The sequence below is a fragment of the Tinamus guttatus genome, unplaced genomic scaffold, assembly GCF_059628265.1.
Source record: "Tinamus guttatus ecotype Peru unplaced genomic scaffold, ASM5962826v1 Tinamus_guttatus_pri_ptg000684l, whole genome shotgun sequence".
NCBI lineage: Eukaryota > Metazoa > Chordata > Aves > Tinamiformes > Tinamidae > Tinamus > Tinamus guttatus.
Window position 1 is genome coordinate 83,351 of NW_028289218.1, and position 26,592 is coordinate 109,942.

Below are 26,592 nucleotides of genomic sequence, written 5' to 3' on the forward strand. Positions count from 1 at the left end.
GAGAACAAACAAACAAACAATCCACCCACCAAAACTCTAGGAAGAAATCCTGCAAATTCCCAAGATGGCAGCCTGAAGCAGAGATGCTGTCCAGACAGGGAAGAACTGACCATTAACTAACCCTACAGGTTCAGGGCTCCTACAAGCTCCCTGGTCAGCCCTGACTCACCATTAATCAGGGCTCCTAGATGGCAAATATTTTGAGGTCAACAAACCCATTTGAAAGACATCCCGCCATGTGGTTCACAGATTTTAGCTTCTGCAAACCTCAGTTAAGTCCAGAAGACTCTTCCTGCCCACTCAGTCCCTGGACTACAGCCCGAGTTTCCACTCTCACTTAGCTCTTCTGTCAAATATTTGTGTATGGACACTAATCCTCATGGAACTAATTCCAGGAACTCGTTTCCGAGCAGGACAGAGCTCCATTGATCACAGCAGTCACTGTTCTGCCTGTGACGTGGGAAGCTGTAGCTCCCTATCCCTTAAAGGCTCCTTTATCTAAAACAGGAACCAAAGTTCTTTCTTTTAATTCCAATCTTTGAAACCTTTCGGAACCTAGTTATTTGGCACGGGCATTCTTGTTGTCTTTTTAACATACCATTTTTATGTTAAAAGACAGGCATAAAAGTTCTAGTGGCGAAGTTCACTGGTAGAAAGTTGCCAAGTAAAACTCCCACCCAAAATCAATGGATGCCAAATTTTGCATGAAATTCTATCAAAACAAGGATGCTGCTGCATATTGGCAGCCTTCTGGGAGACATTACCTTTTACATACAGGTGACAGTTTCAATTTCTTTACAAAACATACTCTTCACAATTCAGTACTCAGTTCAAAAAGTGTAATATTTAAATGAATAACTGGTATTTTGTTTTAGGCATTAGTGTTCTATTGATAACATCTACTTTCAAATATTTAATACCTGTAACCAAAACCCATTAGTAGATTTTTATGGCTATTTGTCAAACAGCTATTGCATCTACAACCACTCCACTGTAATTGAAGCCTTGGAAGTTAAAACTAGGACACTTTTACATGTGAAATCAACAAGAATACTTTTTCCATCTATCAGCAAAAAACATATTAGGTCTTATTTATGATAAATAAATAAGAAGTTACATATTGCTCAGCTTTATTTCTACAAGCTATCTCTTTCTTTCAAAAAAAATCCTAGCTCCTAGGTTTTGCTGGGGGGGTGGGCAGTGTGCAGAGGGGGAATTCTCCCAGGAATAAAAATAGGAGCACTAGCTCAAAAATAAGTAACAATAATAAAGTATTTGACTAAAAAATAGCATATTCTTTATATTTTCACAAAAGAAAAAAAGCAAATAGCAGTTACTTACAAACCACTCTGGCTTCACACATCACTCATGCACTCAGAAAGTTTCTTTTTCAATAGGAGAAGTTTGCAATATGCCCTTAACCCTCTGAGTTAGAACAATTTTTACCAAAAGTAAATTCAATTTTCTGGGGAAAAACAAACAAACAAACAACAGTCAAAGAATTAGGCTAAAGTAATCAAGAAAAAACAATAGCTGTATTTCTGATGTTATATGCTTACATTAGAGGAGCCCTTACCAATAAGACAGAAGAAACAACCTTTCTATTTAAAATTACTGCTAAGGGCAAGAAGTTTCTTTGGAGAAAGAACACTAAAAGTGATTTGGGGAAAAAAAAAGATTTTTTTTTCCTACATTTTACACAAGAACAGAAGATCTTAATCATCTGTTCTTCATAGGTTCTCATCTTTTACAGTTTTCAAGTCCCAAACGCCAAGTGTTCAAGAAAGATTATCCCAAAAGTTTACATTATATGCACACACAGAAACATATATACACATATATGTCTGTGTCATTGTTCGTCCATCCTTCCAACTCGCCGCCGTCGCCTGCAGAAAGCTCTTAAGTCCCATTTATTTGCTTCCATCATAAAAGGTCCATTGTAGACAAACAACACCGTCATCTTGTCATTGTAAGTCAGATTCTGCAAGAGCTAGGGAAAAACACAGTAAAAATAAGCAGAACAAAAGGTGTTGCCCACTATCTAAAGATGATGAATGTGGTCTACATAAAGCATTAGACCTCGAAAGGCCAATATAGCAAGATCGATTTTATATTCTTTCAGAATTCATTCCTGCAAGTGTCCAACAAAACTCTACTCCTCCCTCAGGCAACCTGTTTTAATGCATCACTGTTCTTAATATGGCAAAATGTTCCTTCATATCTGTACTTTTGCTCCAAATGATGTTACGTTAGAGGGAGGAGGGAGAGAAGAGATATTTGGCCACAGTTGTTTTGTCTCTCTTCAGCCTCGTCCTCCTCTGAGATAAGTGAATTCCTCAGTGGGAAGCCAAGCTCTCCCCCCTTCTCACAAGTTGCACTCTTGCCTCCTGGAGTGTTCTCATCCCGTGATAGCCTAAACTGAACATTCCTACCCTAGTCAAGGTCTCATCAGCAGCAAGTTCAGCAAACCAACAAACTTTATGTATCTTGCAAGCTATTTGGCCATTTGTACTGCTAAGAACAGCAGTTTACTTGCAACTTATGCTCAACTTATGATCTGCTATAATTTCCCACCACCCCAGTCATTTAGGCATTTTATTCCTTAGTCTGGATGTTGTTGTTGATTACTTCCATTTAAATGGAGACCTATGCTTGTCCCTGCTGAAATGCATCCTGTTTTCAAATAATCTAATCTAAGATTGTTTTGAATTCTAATCTTGCTTTACAGCAAAGCTGCAATCACTCCCAACATGGTGGTTATTTGCAAGTTTAATAAGCATACTCTATTTCTTCATAGACTGGTATTAGAAACACTGATTTTCAAAGCAAAGAATTGCTCCTGAAGAACACATTCAGTTCATCTGTTCATTTTAATAGTGAATCATGACTATTCAGAAAACAATTTTTCTAATCAACCCTACTGCATATTAATCCATACCCTCTCCCCTCTGACGTTTGCTTAAAAGAGTATCCAGGAAAAGAGTCAAAAACATACTGAAAAAACTAAGATAACAATTCTTCCTGCATGCACAGCATACATAAAAGGAATTTAGATTAATGTGACAATTTGTTGCCTTATGCCATCTCTCACTTTCTAATAAGGAATTACACATGACGAAGGCTCCAGTAATTCTTCCAGGAACCACACGTTAGTCACTGGAACTGCAGGGTCTAAACTTTCTCTTCAGCTTGTTCTCAACAGCCTTTTAGTTACGTGCTGATGCAGCCCACCCAAACCACCTCGTCAGTTAATATGAAGCCCATGACCAGCTTAACATGAAGCACACACTCATTAGGGTTCTTTGTGGTGGCCCATTACAGCCTCACCAGAGGTTACTGTGCTAATCACCTACTTGTGGTTGATCCTAGAGAACAGTGAAAAGCCCCCCAAACAAACAAACAATCTTCAGCCATCTCTTGCTGCTGAATAATGTTCTGACATAGTCCTTGATCTTCCTCTTATCATTAATGATAAATGGATTTTTTCTTTCTAACCTGGAATTTCTCATTTCCTGTTTCTCATTTTCATTCCAGGCTTTCTGCTTAGTACTGCATGCTTTATTTTCTTCCTTATCTAGCCTTAATAATTTAACAGTGAATGGAACTTTTAAATCTGACTTTTTTATTATGTATCCCCAAAACATCTGATTTCCTATCACATACCTTTGGTGTAATAAAGAAGTACTGAGATGTGCTTTCTTTACAAGCAGTTTTCACAACCATTTCAAAAACTCTTCTTTCATTGACTGGATCCATTCCCTTAAAAAAGCAAAAAAAGAAAATCATTTCCCTCAACTATTTCATAAACATTTGTAAATAACAAGACTATATTGCACTACTAAATCTTACCTGATTTATTTCATCTACAACCCTAAAAGGACATCTGTTGAGTTCCTGTAGGGCCATCAGGTACAACATAGTTGAAACACTTTTCTCACCTCCACTCTGATGGTATGGAGTCAATTCATGGAGCTCAGTGCTACTACGAAATTTGACTCTAATGCGAATACCATATTTGTCATACTCCTCCTATAAAAGGAAGCACAGCTTATTTGATAAGAAAAACATAAATGAAAGGAAATCTACGTCCTACACTCTGTAAGTGTCTACTGATTACTCAAGGCCAAACTAACATTGATATATTTGCTCTATTTCATAAGGTTTCCTAGATTTTGATCTGTTTTTAGATAGACATCCTTTTCCACATACTCCTTCCCCACAACAATGATTTACTCATTTCTGAATCCCTTGTAAGAAAAACTTCAGATGCATTAAGGATTTGACAACAAATAAACGTCTTGGCTAGAAAAACAGAAAGTAACACCACTAGAAATTACACTGATTCAAAAAAATGCACCAAGGTACGTCTTAGCTTAAACAGTGGTGGGGGGACAGCCACACAAAAAAAAAAAAAGTTAGGCTCCCAGGGAAACATCTAATCTGATACTTTCCAAACGCAAGCATGCCAGTTAAATCCTTCTGAAACTTTACTCCAAAATAGGATGAGAGGTTACATTTCCTCCACTAGTAGATGAGATACAAAAGCCCTACAAAATCCACCACAACAGCCAGGGTCAGGAAAAACACACAGAGGGATTCTGGTTCTGACCTTTTCTTTAATACAAGTTTGACACTCAAGAATGGCCTGAGCTCACGAGGTACCAGAGCGTGGACAAGAGTTGTGTGTTTGTGCCTTGACAGCCACAGCTGAAAATCGGGAACCTCAGCTGCAAAACCACTGCGAGTGCTTTCAAAACAAACTAATGCTGTTGGGCTGACCTTTCTGAGGGGGTAATTTGCTGACAGGAGCTAGTGAAAGACTCCCCAGAGATAACAGCATTGTCACTTAAATGAACTCTTTCCATTTGAGTAGGATTTGGTACTTGATTGCCAGCTCAGACTCAAAAGACCCACAGTCTCATTTGTTGATGATCAGCAACACTTAAAGTATCAATGCAAAAAATGTCGATGCATTTATTATTTCATTTCCATTTGTTCTGCAACAGAAAATTACACTCTTCGGAAAATTTCTCAGCCTCCTGTGGGATACCAAGAACATGATCACTTCACACAGAGAAACAGAAAACAGATCCCTAGGTCTTCTGGGTCCACAGTAGCTTCAGATGCCCTGACGCAGGCTGCAAGCAGGCTGGGAGAAGCACCCAGTGCTATGGCCTGGCTGAACATCTGGTGAGGAACATCTGGGCTCCCCTGGAGTCACAGTGGTGGCATAAATTTGGGATTTTGTCGACAGGCTGCTGTCACGTACTCTATGGCCTGTCAAGGGCATGGTCCCCTTTCTGCGGGGCATCGATGCAGGGAAGGATCATCAGAGCAAGCACTCACACCCTGCTACCACAAAGTTTCACTGAGTTTCCACTGCGATGCCAAGGCAGGAGCCAGGGAAGTGCTTTACAGAGCAGGGTTGAGCACCAGGGCCGGCAGACACTGCCAGAGCTCAAGGTTCCTGCAAGAGGCCTGACCTTCCTTTGGGGCTGCAGAAACACCTGCAGCAGTGATAACTCTGCTAGGGGCTCTCCGGATAGGCACGGGCGAGGGCCAGGAGCCTCCCGCAGGGGCGAGCCAAGGAGTCCTGGCTCCAGAACAGATCAGCCACTCCTCCGCATCAGTGTTTCTTGGGGAAAAGATGTTTAACATAACTGACGTTGTACCACTACTTTACATTTTATATCATTTGTAAAACCCTCGCAACAGGAAAAAAAAAAAAAAAAGGACTTTCCAAAGTGGTCCTTTCAGATACTCAGAAAAACAATCCAGACTCCCCCGGTTTTTAAACTGCTTTGAACTGTTTTTCTGTGTACTCTCTCCCAACCTTTTTATTTTTAGATAAATGACAGTATGTTTAATATACATCTGACTCTGTAAGTAACTATCATAAGAAACTGAAAAGCCCATGCTTTAATGCACTTTTTCATAATACTAATTTCTATATGAACAAACACTTCATACATTGCTCATGTAAAGCGGTTTTTCAGTTTGTTTCTGCCTCCAGTAATAACTACCACTTTAAATATTTTAAGAAATGCTTGAGTAATTTACAACAGCAAAAAATGTTTAAGTGTCAGCTTTCACTGTTGTGGAATGTACGCATTGAACAAAGCACTCTTAAAATCATCACTACAGAGATGAATCTTAAACAAAATATCCAATTTCGATTCTGCCCACTCCACTGAATATGTCTCCCCAAGGCACTAGTGAGGCTTTAAACTTTTGATCTGCCTATAAATGTTACTGATGGCATAACAGGCTGGATTCCTACTGCTCCCCAGCAGTCTAAATGCTTTAAAATAACCACATGTAGAAGAAAAACAGTATAACATCAAATAGCTACTACATGGTAACAGAATAGCACAAAGTAGCTAATAAAATCAGAGGTAAATCACTAACACAGCAAATTAGAGTTAGAGTTAAAATAAATACAGTGCTTCTAACCGAGCTTTGTAAGTTAGGGAAAAACAAAGAGGACAAAAACTAAGGCGCTAACTTTGATCTACTGCAGTGAAAAGAAAGAAGCTGGGAAAGTATTCTTAATTCAGAAATATGCTCAGCTGAAACACTTGTTGCTTTCTCTGAAGGGTACTACTTTGGCAGAACACATAAATATTTCCAGAAATTTAAAATTTAAAAAACATTCTCAAAATCAATCTTAAATGAAAATATAAGAGGCATGAATTTAGTCTTAGAGATAGATGATTGCTTATTCAGTTGCAAGAAGCTTCTAATAGTCAAAATTGTTGACTATGCAACTGGTCAAAGATTTATTTTGCTTTGGTCAGACAGTTCAGTCAGTTCTAGTATTTCAAGAAAGGTTTGTTCGTTAGTTAAAACATGAAGAGCCTTTAAAAGATCATCTCTCTTAGAATAATAATTTTAAATTTGGATTATATCTCTAGCAATGAATAAAGTATAGGAAGATTCATGAAAATGTGAGCTCATTACTCTTCTGAATGAAAATTATATCATACCTCATTTTCAACATGAAGATCAACTTCACCAGCACACTGCATAGAGCTAAAAAAGTTACTGAACTTCTCATTGATTTGCTCAACCAGATTTTTCAAGGGACTTAGCCATTTTTCTTTGACCTAGAAATAGAAATACTCGTGTAAAAATATCTTCAACTGAATTTTTCCTTTCTTAGTTACAGAAATTAACATCTCAGTTTAACCTCCAGAAAACTTGAAACGTTTCCCGAACCATACATACTTATCCAAATATTTTTATAGTTTGTATGCATATTAAATATACCTATTAATATAAGTAGCAATAATAACAGCATATGTTAAAATTACATGTTTATACTTTTCTAAATATGTTGTATTCTAATAAGGACACACAGCTCAGAAGGGCTAATTTCAACTATTACCTGTGAAATATTTTGTCTATAGTTTTCCAGTACATTTTTCTTTTCCTCTAGTTCTTCCATCAGCTGTTGTATTTCTTGTGTCCGTTTACTGTATTCTTCAACAACCTACAAGAATGAAAAAAATAAGCAGTCAACAAAATTTTTATCACTTCTAGCCTTGACTATGAAAATATCACACTGCAGAGATTCTGTTCAAATACAATCATAACTTACTGCACTCTATACCGAACTAAATATGGATATGCTTCTACTTTTAAAGCAAAAACAAACAAACAACAAAAAAAGCACCGTAAACCATTGCTTATTTCAGGTTACTGCAACTTTTTTTGGTACAGGTACCAAAACACACTGTTCCTCTGGAAGAACCTACTTAAAATTCCAACAGTTGCAGCATCTGGCATTTACAGCACATTGTTCCTGCTGTCCAGCTTATTATTCCAAGAGATCTAGTAGTGAGTGGGAAGCAAGCACAATAAGGGTGGAGGAGGAAGAAGGGAGCAGGGAGAGAAAGCAGCAAACATACGGAAGCATTCAGGCCTGTGAAACAGGAGGCCCTGGATTTCTCCTCATTCAGGAAAGCATCAATTTCCTCCAACGAACTCGGAAGAGTCTGAAAAGCCTACAAGAAAAAGGACATATATGTTTTACAGCAAGGCTAATGAAGTAGTGAAGTTTGCTAAAAAGAAACCAAGCAAGCCAGACAAGATTACATTACTTTTATTCAGGACACCAGATATATTCAAATTTATATCAAAAAAATGCCATCAAACTATTCTGGATTGAGAAAGAAGACTCCAGTGTTACTACAGACATACAGTTGCTCCTTAGTTGCCTACCTTGTGCACATACAGATTTTTCTCAGACTTGGTACAAGCTGGGGGTTACGTGAGCTATGCGGTACAGATACCCTCAAGGCTGGGAGGACCTCCAGGGATGCAGCAAGCCCAGGGAGACCTCCTGGGAGGCAGCCAGGCCAGATCCCATTGCTTTCGTCTCGCTATTGACAGAGCAATAAGCTAGAGGAATATGGCCTCAAACTACAAATAGAAGAATGTGGATTTAAACTGAAATTTCTGATCAGATTTCCTCTCACCTCTGCACAGAACAAAGCAATAGTCACTGGACACCCTAGTTTTTATTAGTTCACTATTTAAAGGTGCTTTAAAAGGGTAAGCAATATTCCAAAGTCAGTAGTATCAAAAATTCCCATCACCCCTTACTGGTACACCACTAGCATTAAATACGTAATACCCTTTTCTGGAAGGGTGACAATGCAACCTTATACAAAATTTAAGAAATTTTAAAAAAGTGTACCTTATATAAAATTTAACAAATAGGTGAAGATTTATTTTTTGTACGTACAGTTTGAAATTCTTTTGGGAGATGTTGGTCTGGAGTCAGCTTGCACACCTGTCGAGCTTTTTTCAGCAGTTCCCTGCAGTTCTCCATAAGAACACGCTTTCTCTCATCCAGATCACGAAAACGTTGCTATTAGAAAAGATATTGAAATACGCATCTTTTAATTTTATTTGAAATTTCATCTCAGTACCGTCTGTGGCCCTGCATTACATTTCCCAGACTCCTTAGGAGAGCTGAACACTTAGATGTGACAAGTCATTTGCACCCCTCCTAGGTGCAGTTCCAACCGGGGAGACACTATCACACCACCAAGAGACATCAACAGAGTCAGAGCGTACATGAAATCATGCTGCTCCAAGACTGAAAACCTCTGTCGCGACACACACGACTCCCTCTGCCTTTCTGCTCAAAGATAACTAGGTAAACTCATCACAAGCATGCTCTTGTACAGTGGCTACTACAATTACTTTTTCTCAACTGGAAAGGTGTGTGTGCATGTGTGTGATTCCAGTTCCCTCTTACCTGCTCAGAAGCACGTGGTAATGCTAACGGTTGCTGATGGGTTTTCTGAAGATCCATTAATGAAACATATATATGCACACGCTTAGACACAAAAATAGCTTGAAGCAGAAAGATTTACTGTTCAGAACAGAGGAGCTACTACAAAAAATCCTTGCAGGGAGAGTGCTTTAAGACCATTTCAGTCAAGAGCGCAACAGCAACCGGGAAGAGCCGTGACACGCGGGTGCTCCCGGAGAGCTCCGCGCTGGCGCCGGGCCGCGCTCCCGCCTGGGGGAAGGCACCACCACGGCACGAGGCACCTGCCCTCTGCTTGTGTCCTCGGGTGCTCAGCGCCAGCGCGACGACCGTCGTGCAAAGTAAGAAGTGGGTTTGAAAGAAAAAGGCCCTCACCACAAGCCAATGTTTTCTCACAAACTTGTGCTTGAGCCCACGCTCGGTGACAGTATTTAATTATTTAAAGTTTGGAAACTTACACGCAGAAAAACAGTATTTGAATTTTTTTAAAACTTGGCTTCAGACATAAATCCTGCAATGCACATTCTCAGTATTAATAGCAATTTTTTTAAAAAACAAATTTGTACCAAATGAACCTAAAAATTAAAAGCTATCAAAGCGTTCTGCTGAACCTGAAATTAGCAAGCCTCTTTCAAATAATCATTATAAACACAAAGGCAACTGTGCCAATTATCTAATGAGCAGATGGGGGCTAACAATCCTCTCTAATGTTGAATGTGGGTCAAAAACACAGATTTGCTTCTTAGGCTCATTAAATAAATTAAATCGAAAAAGTTGCTAAAATAACACTAAGGTTCTCACTTGAACTGCCATGACAAAGTATAAACCCCAGAAATCTGTTGTTGCTAACTTGAATTATATGAATTATACTCCAAATATATGGAGTATTTTGGCCTTTCCATCTAAGCATTAGCCAAAAAAAAAAAAATCACAAAGCAACAAGCATGCAGCTCTCTCCACAGTATTCCAGTGCCAAGACCTCGTAAAAGGAACATATGTGATCTTCTTTTAGACGGAAGAAGTGCATTTATGTTTGCTTCAAACTTCATCAGATATTTATTCAGATACTTTAACGACTCAAAATTGCTTGGGATGTAAACGTCACGAATAATCCCAAGCATTAGCAAACTTTTACAGCTTTGTTGGCTGATTCCCACCATTCCAACTTCAATGAATGCATCAACACAGCATACGACCTACAGAAGTGCCCGATGATTACACATAAATTAATGGACACAGTCATAATATTTAGGCACCAATTAGTTTCACTGCACAGCTTTTGTTCAACATACTTATTTCTACTTCTGTTTGGCTTTTCAAAGGCTTACTTATTTCATAAAAACATGCAGCAGTTGTTTGTATGACCCTTCCACAGTGTTGTGATGGCATCTTCAAGGACTATTTTGGAACAAGACTACCTTAACACAGAACTGCTGCAGAAACATACTTATCGCAAAATAACTATGAAGAAATAAACAAGAAGGAGGCACTTTAAATGTTATCATTTCAAATTATAGCAGTTTGAGATAATAATTCAACTGAGAAATACTGATTTTTCCCTCCCCCCAAAGAGCATCCTAAAGTAGAAAATAAAACAAAACCCAAGTGCACAACATACATCAATTAATTACAAAGGCATGAGACTTAGAATTTTAAGAAGAGGCCAAAGACCTAAGTCATCAGGCAGGATCTTGGGAAACTAGACTTTGGATTTCAATGTGAGTGAAAACAAAAGATGTACAACAATCCTTAAGAGCTTTCCTCCAAAGTAGTTGTTTGTTCACACCTCTAACCACTGGGATTACTGCTTTAAACTAGAATTTGAATATTGCCAAAACTGACTAAAGCAGCCACCCAAAGTATGAGTTCTGATAGGGCTTCCTATAACAATGACTACGGGCGCCTCTGCTAGGTCAAACGTCTGGTCACTGCAAAAGGAGGTAACTTTTGCTAAGTGAAGAATTATCAGAATGCTAATCTTAGAAGGCCAGTCTACTGATCTAATGAAAGGCATCTATTCACAAAGTGCTCCAAGCTTACATTTCATAAAGACAACAGGCATGTGGAGGACTGAAAAATATTAAATGCATCTGCCACTGAGGACACAGACAATGCATGAAGTTCATGCCTTTGTGATACATTCCTATTCTTCACTTGATAAGAGTACAAATAACAGGAATAGCAAACTAGAAATCTGATGCAATAGTGACCTTTCAAGTAACATGCTGGGCTTTGCTGAAGACCTCCCTTTCCTAATTTCTCTGCAAGTAACAATACCTATAATCTTCAGTAGTTTTCTCAAGATACGCAATGGTCAGTCTTTCTGGAAGTGCACAGCAACCCAAAATAAAGACTACTTACCTTCTGAAGTGCTAGTTTAGCACACAATTATTTTTGTGGATCAAATTGAATAAATTTTAGGCCGTAGCTAAAACAACACTTCAAAAATAAGGAAAAAAATACCCAGTAATATTTTTTTTCCTTTTTTCTCCCAGTACCTTGCAAGTTTGCCTGTTCCCTAAGCAAATACAAACACTGACCTCCAACCACCAACCCAATGGAGATCACAGCTACCTCTGCACTTAGAAAAAGAGTACCTGTCTGTCATGCTAGTTCTACAGAGATTGTCTTTCTACCGAATACTGCACAGCTTCCTAATACGATTAATGGAAGAGTTGTTTATCCCTCTTCTCTTTCTTCAAAGAAATGTCTTTAATTACTATATGAGAAAACAGCTATGAAAGAAAACAACATTACAGCTCAGCTCCACTCTGTTACACTACTTTCTGGTTGGTCCTGAGGCTACAGCAGGTTGGGTTTATTTATCTACCAAAGACTCAGGAGAAAGAATGCTTCTGAGGAACATTCGGGCTTCTCAGCTAGAATATGCAGCATAAAAACTAAATCCAGGAAATGATAAATGGTCACTATTTTTTTCCAGAGCTTAGCTGCTTTAATAAAGAAAGGCAAAGCTTGTTTTTAACTTTAAATGAAGAGGCTACAGTAAGGAATCAAGTTATAGAAATCAAGGCTGAATATTTAGCAATGACAATACCCATTTCTAAAGAAAGGCACAGAAGCATCCTTTCCTATTCTGTAAAGCCCACACCTCAAGGCTCTTTTTATAGTGAACTTCCTAGTAATCGCATAAATATTTACCTCCGCAGCTCTTAGCTGTACATTTGTTGCTTTATGCTCTAATTCTAGTCTGTTCCTCTCTGCAGCCACTGAAGCACTCTGAAGAACTAAGTCTGTTTTGGCGATGTTCAGTGATATGCAATCCTAGATGGGAAAACAGAAAGTGTCAGTATTTTCCAGGAGAGACTCAAGACTGATAGAAATGCCATCATATTTTAACAATTGTATTTTTAGCATATAACCTCCAATTGTGTTCAGCTCTTCAACTACATTCTTTCTTTTCAAATTTAAGAAAGGCAACTCAATAGTAACCCACATTCTTCAAAATGTGTAGTTCACCTCTATTCTTATTCTGAAAGCCTATTATGTATCACCTGCAACTAAACAATTTATGTCTGTACACCAAAAACCATGTTCTTGCTCTCTCCTCAAAATATACTCAGATGCAAAGTGTGAGAATTCACAGAGCTACTTCGATTCAGTCTCTCAGAAGGACTGAAGGCAGTTTTCATAACTCAAAAACAAAGAAAAGGGTCAAGGTAAGATACATGCCTCTGCTGGCAGTACAAGTGACAATATGTGAAGTACATGGCAGAAGCCACAACACCCTCCCAAGCTCTTGCACACACAAACACAGGCACAGGATCTTCACACAACCAACAATGACCAAGTACCACACAAGCTCTGCATGCCCCTCTCCTAACACAGCAACCACTTGGCATATGCACTCTCATGTCTTAACTTCAACAGGTTAAGACGACAAAAGCAGGTTTCACCCTGCAGCCTTCTAACAGGCTTTAGTGAACCCCACCATCTAGTCTGACAACTTTGACAGGGAAATCATTGCTGCTTTAGACAAACCAGCCTCTGAGACTCAAAAATCATCAAATCACCTAGGATTGTGAAGCAATGAAAGAATGGCTCAAAGTCTTTCTTACAATCTGCATAAAAATACAAAAGAATCTCCTGTCAAGGAAATAGAGCACAAGGTGCCAGCTGCAGGCTTGGTGGATATGCAGGATGAAGAGTGTTAGCATCTGAGCACACGCGTGATTCAAGATTTGAGATCTTCAGCATTTCTTACTAACAAAGTTTCCAGTATTTCAACTTTATCTCCTCTTTGGAGAGAACGTGAAAGCACACCTAAATTAAGTCCAGAGTGAATTATGACACAAGAAAAACAAACAAACAAAAAAAAACGCCAAACCAGAAGAAAGTCTTAATGAAGAAGGATGAAAACAGAGGAAGCTAAAAGACTCACAACTCACAACTGCACAAAAAGAGCTACATGCAAAAGCTCTGCTGGCATTTGAAAAGGTGGAAAAACTCTGTTTTTGTCAACTGACGAATTCATGCGCATCAGGTACACTCTGCTTTGAACGTTCATAAAGAAAACAGTCTCCCTTCTGCGCCTGCTTTAGAGACACGAGAATGTTTCTGAAGTGAACATTCCTGTGGGTGTAAGCACTCTATGCATTCTAGTACTAGTCTTTACATAAGGTGGCTATTTGTTCCACACAAGCCCCACAACATCTTAGCAAAAGTAGTAGGCCACGTTGTTACCATGCAGACACAAACATCCCATACAGTTTTAGGTCTCCTTCTCTGGCAAATTAAGTATGCCCTAACCACAGGTTTGGGTAAGATTTAGTCATTTGAGCTTATAATTAATATAACTACAAAAGCCTTTTGATGACAGAAGGACTCCCACAGACTTCAAAGCGTTCATGAGGAATGCTTTGGGGAAGAACAGAAACATCAGCATTTTGATTATTTTGACAAATGGTATTATGAAACATCTTCCTTGAATCAAACATTTTGGTTTCTTCACCATGTTCTAGCATATATTTCTCATAGCACACAAAGCATCAATATTTAGCTGATGCACAAGCAAAAGAAAAATCTCTTTTAATTGATGACTATTTCAGGCAAATACCTGTTTTCCCACATGCACCCCTCCTGAATTGCTGAAAAATACACTGTATGTCTCGGATCCAGTTTTCTAGACAGGGTAAAGCAGCAGTTAAAAGAATGTTTCAGGCAGGTTGTACTTGGTTTGCACTTTACAACTGGAACATGCTCAGAAGTTAACTTTTCTGAAGTAATCTAAAAGTTTAATCATTTAACCGTTTTAACATGCCAGGCATCTTCTGCCATTCTTCGGCATTTTCAAAATGGCTCTGGCTACCTGAGACACACTCCAAATACATTCCAAGTATTGCTGTCCATGGCTATCACCACACAGTAATAGGACACCCATTTGGAATAAAATCATTATACTGAAATCAGTCTCAATGTTATACTCACCTCTTTTCAGTGATAAGCTAGAAAACACTCTCTCTCTCACTCTCATTCCTTAAGAAAATTCACCCAGTGGAAGCTCCCATTATAGGGGCTTACAGTTATAGCCAAAAAAAAAAAAAGCTTAAAAATCAGAGCTGCCTATTTATTTATTTATGGTAATGGAGGAGGTGGAAATTGAGCTGAGAAAAGATTGAGAAACAGACAGACAGGCAGACATAGATATAAATGTCACTCATGATGCTGGAGCTTAAGAACCGAGTCTTTTTCCCATCCTACCCCCCATTCTGCAATCACAAATCCTTACAGTGACAAGCCAGTTCTTCCCCAAATACTCAGTTAAAAATGAATTATACAAACAAAATACGTAAAAATGGAATACAAATTACATCTAAAAATATCAATGAACAAAAGAGTCAGGCTACAGGAATTAGTTTCTCATTATCAATTAACAGCAGTATTCTGTGGGGAAGATCTTTTATATTCTTAGAATGAGGACTAAAGACCACTCTTTCTCCAACAAAAGCAAAGAAATTGAGATATGAACCAAGAAGCAGCAAAGGGCGTACTGAAACATGAAGTATTCTGAAAATGTACAGACTGAAATAGTTACGCAGCTCACACTTTTATTTACTGGATCACTCCATGGACTGGAAGATTTCAACGAGAAAAAGCATAAATCAAAGGAAAGAAATGCTATACAAATTGAGTTAACAACAGATGAAGTTCAACAAAGCTTTTAAAAATGTTTCTTCAAGCAAGTTAGTTCATCAATTTTTATATTAAGATAGCCAAATTTTGCATACCTCCTAGTTATGCTATAAGAATTGTTTTTTTCACAAGGGCACACTTATTAAAGTAAATAAAACATATATATACCTTTACAAGATGCATTAATTCTGTAACAAGCTTTGCTTTTTGGGCATTTATTTCTTTGATCTGCACATTTGCTTTTCGAGACTCATCTTCTAGATTGATAGCATCCTGCTCCATCTCTCTTAAACTATAGGAAGAAATAATATATTGTTAATCCTGATTTTTTTAAAAAGATAGTATAGAAATACCATAATTCTTAATCTCAGTTGTGATAAACTGTCAGTTTGCAAGAAGCTGAATTTGAATTTGCATTTCTAAACATTTCACAGATACTAGAGGAACACATTTTAAATGTAAAAAGTTCAGAAAACAGAAAAAGTATAATTAAAGAATACCGAATTTTGTATGAATGTAGGTACTCAGCAAGCACAAGCTTATCTATTTTCGTTCATTTCAGATTTAAAAAAAAAAAAAAACACCAGAGCAAAGGTAGCATTTTTCTTTTCCTGTTTCCTTGAAACAATTCAATGTGGTAGAGTTAAGTTTAATTCTTGCTGCATATATTAGTAAGAAACCAATGTTCTTAGCTATTGCACACTGCAGAAAACTACAATTTTCACTTACTCTAAATATCACATGCATTAATTACAGATGGATAAACCTCAAGTTAGACAACTGTGCTCTTCAGGGAGATGCAAAGCATCCAGAAAAGGCCAAAGGCATAATCCAGGAAACTACAGAGCAGTCAGCCTTACTTTCAATCCCTGGAAAAATTACGGAGTGAGAACAAATGCGGAATGCTTCCACCGGGAAGGAAGAGCAGTGATGAGACAGAGATTGACAGAGCACTGGAACAGGCTGCCCAGAGAGGTTGTGGAGTCTCCTTCTCTGGAGATCTTCAAAACCCGCTTGGACGCAGTCCTGTGCCACGTGCTCTAGGTGACCCTGCGTGTGCAGGGGGGTTGGACTAGATGATCTCTAGAGGTCCCTTCCTACCTTAAGCATTCTATGATTCTATGATTCTGTGATCCCGACAGTGATCCAAGCTGGGGAAGCAGGTTTATGAGGAAGGATCCGGGATGTTGCTGGGGAGCAAGCTGAGCGGGAGCCAGCAGCACGTCCTGGCAGTGCCAGCAACAAGCACCAATCTGGACTGTACAAACACAAGCAGAGCCAGCAGCTCGAGGAAAGCAATCAACCCCTCTGCTCGGTGCTCATTAGACTGCATCTAGATCCTGCGCCCATCTCACACCTCACCACATACGTTAGTAGATGCTGAAAAACTGGAGCAAGCTCAGTGAGGGGCCACCGCGGTGGTGGGAAGCTGCAGCACAGGTCCTCTGAGGGGAAGCTGGGAGAGCTCAACTTGCTCAGCGTGGAGAAAACGTGGCTTAACAGGCCCAACCTAACAGCAACCCCCAAAACCCATGTGGATACTGACAGAACACAGCCAGGCCCTTTAAAGATGTGCACAGGAGAAGGAGGAGAGACAACAAGTATAAGCGAAGACAAGAGAGGCCTAAGCTGGATGTTTGGACATACATTTTCCCTCCATGAGGGCAGCCAAGCAGCAGAGTAGGTTGCCCAAAGAGGCTGTGCAGTCTTCACAGAGCTTTACAAAATGCAACAAGATAAAGCCCTGAGCAACCTGGTCTGAATTCACTGTTGACCCTGCTTTGAGTAGGTGGTTGGACTCAAGAGCTCCTAAAGTCCATTCCAACATCCGTGATGCTGTAATTGTATATTAACTTTAAAATTACGTCCAGCTTTATTTAGAAATTTTGATATATGAAAATCTATTATGTCTAAGAATGGTTATAGTCAATACAAGGCATATTGAAACTCATTTCTATCTCTATAGAAAACACATCTACGTTATAACAAACATCTCGTAAGAGCCTTCTCTGTTACTGTGTTAGCAATCCTCTAAAGAACGAAATTATACCTTTCTGGGAGAAAATTTAATCAAATATTGAGGTAATTTAGGCAGAGGGTTCATCCCTCTCCTGCCTTGTATCCTTGTAAAGCAAGGCAACAATAAAGAAAGCAAGCATATCTGTGTCCCTAAAAAGACACACAGCAAACAATACGGGCTTGGAGACTAAGCTCACATCACCCTGTTTGAGGCTACCTCTCTTCATGGCAAACTGGCCACTTACCACTCCTACAGCTCTAGGGCTTTTTTTTTTTTCCTCTTTTTTTTTTTTTTTTTTTTTTGGCGGGGGGCAGGAAGTGGGGAAGGGTAAGGTTCTTTTCCTTTTTTTTTTTTTCCTCTTGCACTGCAGAAGCAGTGTGAGAGCTGTGCAGGCAAGGACCGTTATCGTGTTCTTACCAAACAAACAGTGTACCACAATAACACCCAGGAGTACTCAAGGGTACAGTCTGCTGAGAGAGTGTTGTACAGCTGTACAGGATGTGATACCTGGGGGTGTCTGTCTATAACGCCTTTCGAGAGCATGTTCTGAAGCAGAGTTTCCTTTGAATCACGACAAGGCTTTGCCCCCTGACAGAAGAGCTAATTGCAGAGCACCACAAAGCCACAAAAGAAGGTTAAATGCTTGGATAGTCAGTATCCAACTTTCTTTCTCAGTACTCTTTATGCATTTTATGGGGTCATTTAAGCATGTGCAGAAGGCACATACTTAAGAAGGCACAGAGTGCTCCCTCAGCAAGTTTGCTGATAATACCAAACTAGGAAGAGTAGCCAATTCCCCAGAGGGCTGCGCTGCCATCCAGAGGGACCTGGACAGACTGGACAACTGGGCGGTGAAAAAACTCATGAAATTCAACAAGGCCAAGTGCAAGGTCCTGCACCTGGGGAGGAATAACCCCAGACACCAGTACAGGCTGGGGACTGACCTTCTGGAGAGCAGCTCTGCGGAGAAAGACCTGGGCGTCATGGGGGACGACAAGTTGACCATGAGGCAGCAGTGTGCCCTCGTGGCTAAGAAGGCCAATGGGATCCTGGGGTGCGTTAAGAAGAGCAGGTCGAGAGAGGTGACCCTGCCCCTCTACTCAGCCCTGGTGAGGCCACATCTGGAGTATTGTGTCCAGTTCTGGGCTCCACAGTACAAGAGGGATGTGGAGCTGCTGGAGAGAGTCCAGCGCAGGGCCACAAGGATGATCAGGGGCCTGGAACATCTGCCCTATGAGGAGAGACTGAGGGAGCTGGGCCTGTTCAGCCTGGAGAAGAGAAGGCTGAGACGGGATCTAATCAGTGTATATAAGTACCTCAAGGGAGGCAGTGAGGAGGGTGGTGCTGGCCTCTTTTCCCTGGTGGCCACTGACAGAACTAGAGGTAATGGCCACAAACTGAAGCACCAAAAGTTCCACAGGAACTTAAGGAAAAAATTTCTTAACAGTGAGGGTGACAGAGCACTGGAACAGGCTGCCCAGAGAGGTTGTGGAGTCTCCTTCTCTGGAGATCTTCCAAACCCACTTGGACGCAGTCCTGTGCCACGTGCTCTAGGTGACCCTGCGTGTGCAGGGCGGTTGGACTAGATGACCTCTAGAGGTCCTTTCCAACCTTAAGCATTCTGTGATTCTATGGACAAAAGACCATAGTAATGTCTAGATAAATGAATGCAGTGATGCCTCACAGAAATCCTATGATTATTACATTAATCTATGTAAGACGTTGTTAAGTAGTCTCTCAATTTCCAAACATCCTCTTTATCTTGATCATCACATATATGCTATGTTCAACTCCTGGTTACTCTATAAGAATAAAAACACACCACAGTAGAAGGAATCATTAAAACCGTTCTTGTCTCATATACAACACAGTTTGTTCGAATTCCTACCTGTCATGCTTCACAGCAATTTTTGATTCTAACTGTCTTCTTTTGTTTCCTCTCTCTAAAAGCTCCTTCTTCTGTTGTCTAAGTTCATTGTCTTTTCGTTCCAGATGTTTCTGCCTTTCAAACAATGTTGTCAACTGCACATCCAATGACCCTAGCACAGTATTAATTTCCTGAAATTAAAGAGTTAAAAAATACACCATCAGCATTCCTGCTTTTCTGATACCACTCTAACACATGCAAACATGCTGTGTTTATTGGGCAGCAATTTTGGTAGCAGTGCCTATCGTACACAACACCAAAATAAATTTCTACCTGTTGCTGGATTTCCAACTGTCTTCTTTCATCTGTATCCACTGAAATAGTTAGAAACTGTGCTGCCTTCAGGGATGTGTTGCTAGAGACAGTTTGGTTTGTATAAGCAGATACTTTAACAACGTATTTTTCCTCTGCTGTGTACATTTGCCTAAACTTGGTTTCTTGTATGACCTAAAAAAAATAAAATAAAATCATCTGACAAAAGTCTTACTCAAGGCAATGCTTTTCAGAAAAAAAAAAACTAAACAAACTAGTTGCAATCCGAATAAAGAAGTTGAGCTTACCTAAGTTTCTGATTTGTTAACATATCTTCATAAAAACTGATGAGAAGTTTAATGCACCACTGTACTTGCAATTTAGGTCGGCCAACAAAAAGATTTTAAGATACTGTCCTACAGAATATATTGTCATAAACAATGAACAATTAAACAGCTTTCTAACCCCCAGATGGATGAGTTGCTTCTAATCCTACCATAGGGTTTTACTGTTTTCTTTAAGAATATTAGAGATACAGACCTTGGCAAGACCTATTAATGAATAGGTCATCATGAACAAGAATTATACTGGGTATAGATGACATGCAAAGGTAGCCTGTGTACCAAAGAACTGCAAGTACTTAAAAAGTGAATTAATTGAACTGCTGAGTAAGTTGTAAAGCATAAACTTTGTTTAAGCAACTGTACTGAAGGAAAGAATAGGTATATGGCATTTTATTTATTATTTTTAGATTATTTTAAATATTATAAACAACAAAGGCTTTATCATAATCCAAGACACTGCAGTACTTCAGAAGGATGTAAACACTCCAATAAATCAGGTAGAGTAAAAAGACTTCATAAAACAAAACAAATTGATTAATGACTTTTTTTTCTCCCATATTATCAACCCAGTACCAGCAATATACAGTTATACACCAGCTGATACGGTTTCTGGACACTGGAAGCTGTGCTTAATGGCTTTTGCTTTGCTCCACAGCTGACACTAAAGTCAAGAACATTCTCAGCCCATTCATATGCTCAGCTTTATGAAAACAGCTCTCTTCAGATGAAGCTTTCTTTGGCAGGTTTGAAACAAAATGTTGCAAATAATGCATTCTTCAATATAAAGTAATTAAAAGAAAAAACATAACTGCTCTGAGAAAGCAGAAAATATTTAGGATAGTGGTTTATCCTTCCTGTAGATCACTGATTTTCTGTTTGCTTCCTCTTGAGTTCTGAAAAGAATTGGGTGTCTAAGGAATACTTTTGAACTGGTCACAAAATACCTCAAAGACCTACCACACGGATTTCTGCTTTATCCCATGATAAACAGGAGGTCCTGAAAGAATTGCAGTTTGAAGAGAAAAATGCTTAGATTGGTTTTTTTTTTCTGCCCAACAGAAAAGCATTTTCATCTAGGATTCTCTACAGCTTTACTTTTCCTCATTTTTAGAGCACAAGATACCAAGGGCAAGAAGGAGGAGCAGTCAGCCCAGTAGAACAGGATTTGCTCGCTGTATAAAGATCCAATACCCTAAATTTCTCAAAAATATAATTCAGTCTTCTCAGAGAGCCCCCCTCCACTTGGGAGAGTTTAATCATAGTGCAAGATAGACGGCAGCTGTCCGGTACAGACAGAGAGGTGAATAAAGATTTGAGTTGATATCTGTTATCCTGCCACCCACGCAGCAATGGCTAGCTCGAGAGCCCAAGAAAAAACAGCGTACCTACAGGAAGCTTTCAGCCTGTTTCTAAGAATTCAAAAGTATTTATACAGTACTCATCACAACAACTCATGACCAGCAGAACTGGTTAGAAATTGAACATCATATGCATTAAAAAACTGTCATTTTGAAGACTGGAGAGAAAAAAAAGGCCAGGAAAAAAACAAACAAGCAAAACCCTGCAGTTTCTTCCCCTTGTGCACAAAATATTCCTTTCCATGTTTTCTCGTATTGATAGTATTTTATACTATTGTTTTACAAGAACTTTATCTAGAATATTTCAGGCACTTACAAAAAGTCTGAGCTATAATACATGCCCAGTGCTTTTATTACAATTAAACAATTTCACACAATTGAGTTGGAGTGCATGTATGCCAAATACTTCCTGAGAAGCATTGCATTAGATAGGCTGGATTGGTTAAGATGTCTTGTAAAATGAGAACCGTTGACTACGTACAAACCTTTAGAGAGACAAACAGCAAATAAAGGGCCCTTGCATTCTCCAAGTTATCTTGCCAAAGAATTTCCTAAGCAACACTCTAGACCATCAGTGTGTTTGTGCTATTTAGGACATCTCACCCTTTCAATCATGTTTTTGGTCTTCTCTGTTCCAACAGGGACTTCATGAACACGATACTGGAAGCAAAGATAACTCATCACAGGAGAAGGAGCATCAAATAACTCTCGTAAATATGAGAAAAATCCATATCGGCTAAAGAGGAAAAAAAAGGGAGCATCACAAATAAAATCAGGCAGACAAGAAAGCTGAAGTTACTGAAGCATGGAAAAAAATCCCACTGACCCCAAACCCCAAAGTTAGTAATAATTTGTTTTGCAAAGAAAATCCTAATGCATAGCAGTGACAACAGAAGTATTAAACTTAAAACCACCCCCACGTAGTAATTTGATACTTACTGTAACTCTTCAATAGGTCTTGAAGGTTTGTGTTCAGCACATGACTCAGCAGGCGCACACACAGCATTCACTTTTAGCTTCTGATGATCACGCATCTACAGACAGATTACTTGATAAAATACTTGATTAAAGATAACTTGGCTAAGAAGAAAGTGTAGAAAAAATCACTACATGAAAATGAAATACTGATTGAAGAGACATTTTACAGAATCGCAATTTATTTTGAACTGATTTAAGCCACACAAAAAGTCACCAAAATGCGAACTGGTTCAGACACACCCGAGTTCTCTGAAGGCCAAAGTCAGTTAATATTTGCATGTGAAAATACTTTATCTTAGTAATAATAAAAGCAAACCAAAGAAATCCACAGCCTGGTGCTCAGTGTAAGCAGCTAAGGGGTATCCTGATATGCATGCACATGATAAGAAAGGCTTCTCTCTTTCAGGCTATATGGTCAGTCTGCACAAAAAAAAGGACAGATGAGCGGCCACAGGGGCTCTGTAAAACCTAGTGCTAACAGGGCAGAACAGAATTACACAACAGATCAATCTGCCCTTCTAAAGCAGCCTTGCACTGCATCCCACAATAACGGAGATAAGAGGAGCCCCCAAAACCTCAGATGACGCGACGATTCACTTGCACAGTCATGACTAGCTTTTGCAAAAGGCAGACACAGTTTGAAAAATGCAGGACAGTTTGTCATTAGTTGCGCTACGCCGGTGGGTAGCGCTTGGGAAGAGCTACGACAGCTAATGCTGCATCTCGTAGCTTTCTCTGTCATCTCTGTCTGTCAAAAGGCATAATATGCATTTCCTCATGGTTCCATGAAACAGCAGCATTAGGAAAAAACAATCTTGGTTTCCTGTTTAGACCACTGTCTTATTCCAAAAGATGTCGTCTCCTCTCCCTATTCAGTAGGCACTGGAAATGCTTGGTACTTAATTAGCAGTTCTCTGGCTTTGTCTTTAATTTATTTTTGTGTGTGCGTGCAAAGTTTTTTCTCATCAGTAATTGTTGCCTTGTCAAGCCAGACAGAACTATTTCTATAAGAAAAAAAATATTCTTCATTTTCCTGATCCTTCCAGTTGGTCTAGACTTTGAAAAAATCTTGTATATAATTAAAAAAAGAAAGCCTCTGACTACTTTCCATTAGTCATTATGTTGATCTTATCTGGGAAACCAATTAAAAGAACATTAATATACACAGACCCCAAGCTATAAGGCTCCTATAACAATTTTAATCAGCTTTTAAAATCTTTGTCTACTTGCCTCAAGAAGAAACTTTTCCATATCTTCTTGGCTCTCAAAAACAAAAGCCCTCATGTCATTTGAAGAAATATGATTTTCAACATATTTAGCATGTCTGTTGTCTTTCATGTTGATCTGATCATTTAGAAAAAAATGATAAAGTAATGTAGAGAGACTGACTTGATACAACACCACTTAAAACCACTCAACAAAAACAAACATACAAAAAAGGCAGATAAAGTGTCCCTGAGCCTGTAGCTAGTTGTGCAAAGCAAGCTACAAAAACACCTGGGGATCACGGTGACATCTTGTAACCTCTGCTGAGCAGCTGGTGCTAAGAGCAGGGAGTTAACTGCAGCTACCACTGCTTTTTTAAGAAGCCACTTAAGCCTCAGTAATGGGATGTACCTTGGAGGAAATCTGCAGTGGGCTCCTTTGGAAAGGACAGAGCACCGGGGCAGAGGGAAAACACCACACCACCTTACTCAGTGTTGTGCTACATTGCTTATAGAAACCAAAACACAAATCCTTCTCTATGCTAATGTATACTGTATGTAATTGGCACCTGATTTGATAATACGTAGCAACCACTCTTGAAAAGCATAAACGAAAAGAAACTACACATATTAACTGGTTAGTATGATACATAAATAAATTTCCTTACTTCAAGCATCATGGGTTCACAAACTTGTTTTTTAAACTTGTCAAGGTTCTTTCTTAGCCACATAAGAGCAGAGTGGGTGTCTCGGAATTTCCCTTTGAGCGTCTCTTCCTTCATATTCATTATATTATCAAGTTCTACAATGCAACCAGCTATTCCTGTAATTTAAGACAGGTCTTCAAATACGTCTGAAATACTAAAACAAAATGAAGCTTTACTTCAAAGTAAAGCCAAATGTGGTGGTACAGTACTTCTAAACAGCAAAATCACAGTCCTAGAGGTATCTCTGTCCAAATCTGGTTCAATCTTTTCAGTTAAAACCAAAAATGCTCTGAGAGGAAAGAGGCAGTGAGTTTAAAAAAAAAAATCTGGATTTTATTATAACATTGCAGAAATACAAAGATGCAACAGCAGACCAGGAAGAAAGGATTTGTTACCCAGGAGAAAGGAAATTAAACACTTTCTACACCTTAAATAAAAACAATAATAATCTTTCTCCTCTAAGCAAGTTACCCTGTTTTTTTCAAATACCATTTTCTTCTTGAGGTTCATCAGACATATAATCAACCAGATATGTTAAAGGTGTTTGGTCTCTATGACATATTAGGCACCAGACAGATGGGTATGTGCAGATGAGAAACAAGTACGACACACCAAGCCCTGCTAAACTAAGCCTCTTTATTTCGGTTCTTTAAAAAAAAAAAAAAAAAAAAAAAAGAAAAAGAAAAAAAAGGGAAATCCTAGACTAACACAAAGGAACCTAACAATTAAGGTTAGCTGAAGTTCACGTAAAAAGGACAAAGAGTTGCTAATGTCCTGATGAAGAGATCATTTTACACACTAGATTTTCAAAAGTAACTGCAGTGGTTTCATTTTTTTGCCTCCTGCTAAGAAGAATCCAGCTTCACTTAATCATAGCAAAAGTGCAATTGTCAAGGAGGTCTCCTTACTCACTTAGCTATTTAAGTTTCTTCTAACAAAACTGTTAACTGCAAGGAAGACTGCCATACAATTAAGATAAACATAATAATGAAGCTTGAAGAAACTTCAGAAATTATTTCACCACAGCTGGACAGCAAGTAGGTTCTGTAAGAATGCTCTAAAAACAAGAGAGACTTACTTTTCTTTTCCATCTCTTGGTTACTTTTCTCTGTTCTTAGATCACTAACGTCACTATCAATATTTGCCCTTTCTTCTTGCAACTGTTTCAGCTCTTTGTTAACAGCATCAATTTGTGGCTGAAGATTTTCAGAGACCATGGTTTGGAGCTCATTCTCCCACTCCTCTATCAGCTTACGAGTGTTGTATATTTTTTTCTGTCTGTCCATTTCTTCATCTTTTTTCATTCTCAGAGCTTGATTAATTTCTTCAATCTAAAAATGTTGAATATTTCCAACATTAAAGCAGTTTAGTATACAAAAGCTAAGAAAACTATGACATCCATGAAACAGGCATTGAATGCCAATTTTAACTGCGAGAGGCTGTTTTAGTGACAATTTAAGAAGTAACAAGATTTTGTTAAGATTTAGATATTTAAATACAACTACAATCAAGCCTTTAAATCTTTTTTTAAAGTCCCTTTATCTGCACTTAACCAGAAGCTTAAGAACTCCCTTTACATAAAGTTGCAGAAAATGCAACTTTAACTCTGCCCTCTTGTGTTTAACTCTGGCATTTCTTGATGGTGTACTTAAATGAAGACCAGCAACTCAATTTTGCAGCACTTTTGAGTTGTGTTTTTAAAAGATGCTAGATGAATATTCTTAGTTAACAGGAGGAACAACTCCAGCCTCTCACATAAAATATTTGAGGCAATGTTTAATGCTGAATGCATTGCTTTAGTGGTTTAGCTTTCCAATCACAATAGTTGACAGAAGGCTTGTAAGCACATATTACATATACATAACATCTATTCTGAAAGTTCATTTCATCCAGGTAAATGATTTACACAACATAAGCCTCTCCCTTATTTTAGTATATATAGTATACTAAGTATAGTATTTTAGTATATATATAGCCTATTTTAGCAATTAGCATTGTTTTGCCAGGGTACTTCTGTTTTGCCAGAAGATACAAAGATTCAAAGTGTACTGAAGGGAGTATAGGGGTTCAAAGCTCTTCTAAGCTCTTCAGACTTTCCCCTGCAGTGACGCTATACGTGTATATATCTATTTATGTATATGTACATATATACACACACCCACATACATAAACACATACATCACTACAGAATTTAAGGAGTAGTACTCTACTTGAATGCCGCATGTGCAACATCCGGTATTGAATTATTACATTAGGAAGGAAGCACCAAAAAAGCAATATTGATCAAGACTCTTACTTGTTTATCTTTCTTCTCCAAAGCATCTTGCTTTTGTTTACATTTTTGGGAAGTGTCTTTGATTTCAACAGT

The 26,592-nt window shown here is 38.7% G+C and overlaps 1 protein-coding gene across 1 annotated transcript; it reads right to left on the reverse strand.

Moving 5' to 3' along the window:
* Positions 1-1,719: 1,719 nt before the first annotated feature.
* Positions 1,720-26,592, reverse strand: LOC104578842 (structural maintenance of chromosomes protein 5; the record flags this gene model as incomplete). The annotated part of the gene is made up of 17 exons (XM_088536628.1): positions 1,720-1,990; positions 3,664-3,759; positions 3,850-4,029; positions 6,987-7,106; positions 7,388-7,492; positions 7,911-8,006; positions 8,750-8,875; positions 12,443-12,565; positions 15,602-15,725; positions 19,342-19,511; positions 19,654-19,827; positions 21,938-22,070; positions 22,274-22,368; positions 23,543-23,656; positions 24,186-24,340; positions 25,303-25,555; positions 26,521-26,592. Coding segments are annotated over 17 exons (2,277 nt in total), but the record flags the coding sequence as incomplete, so codon positions are not given.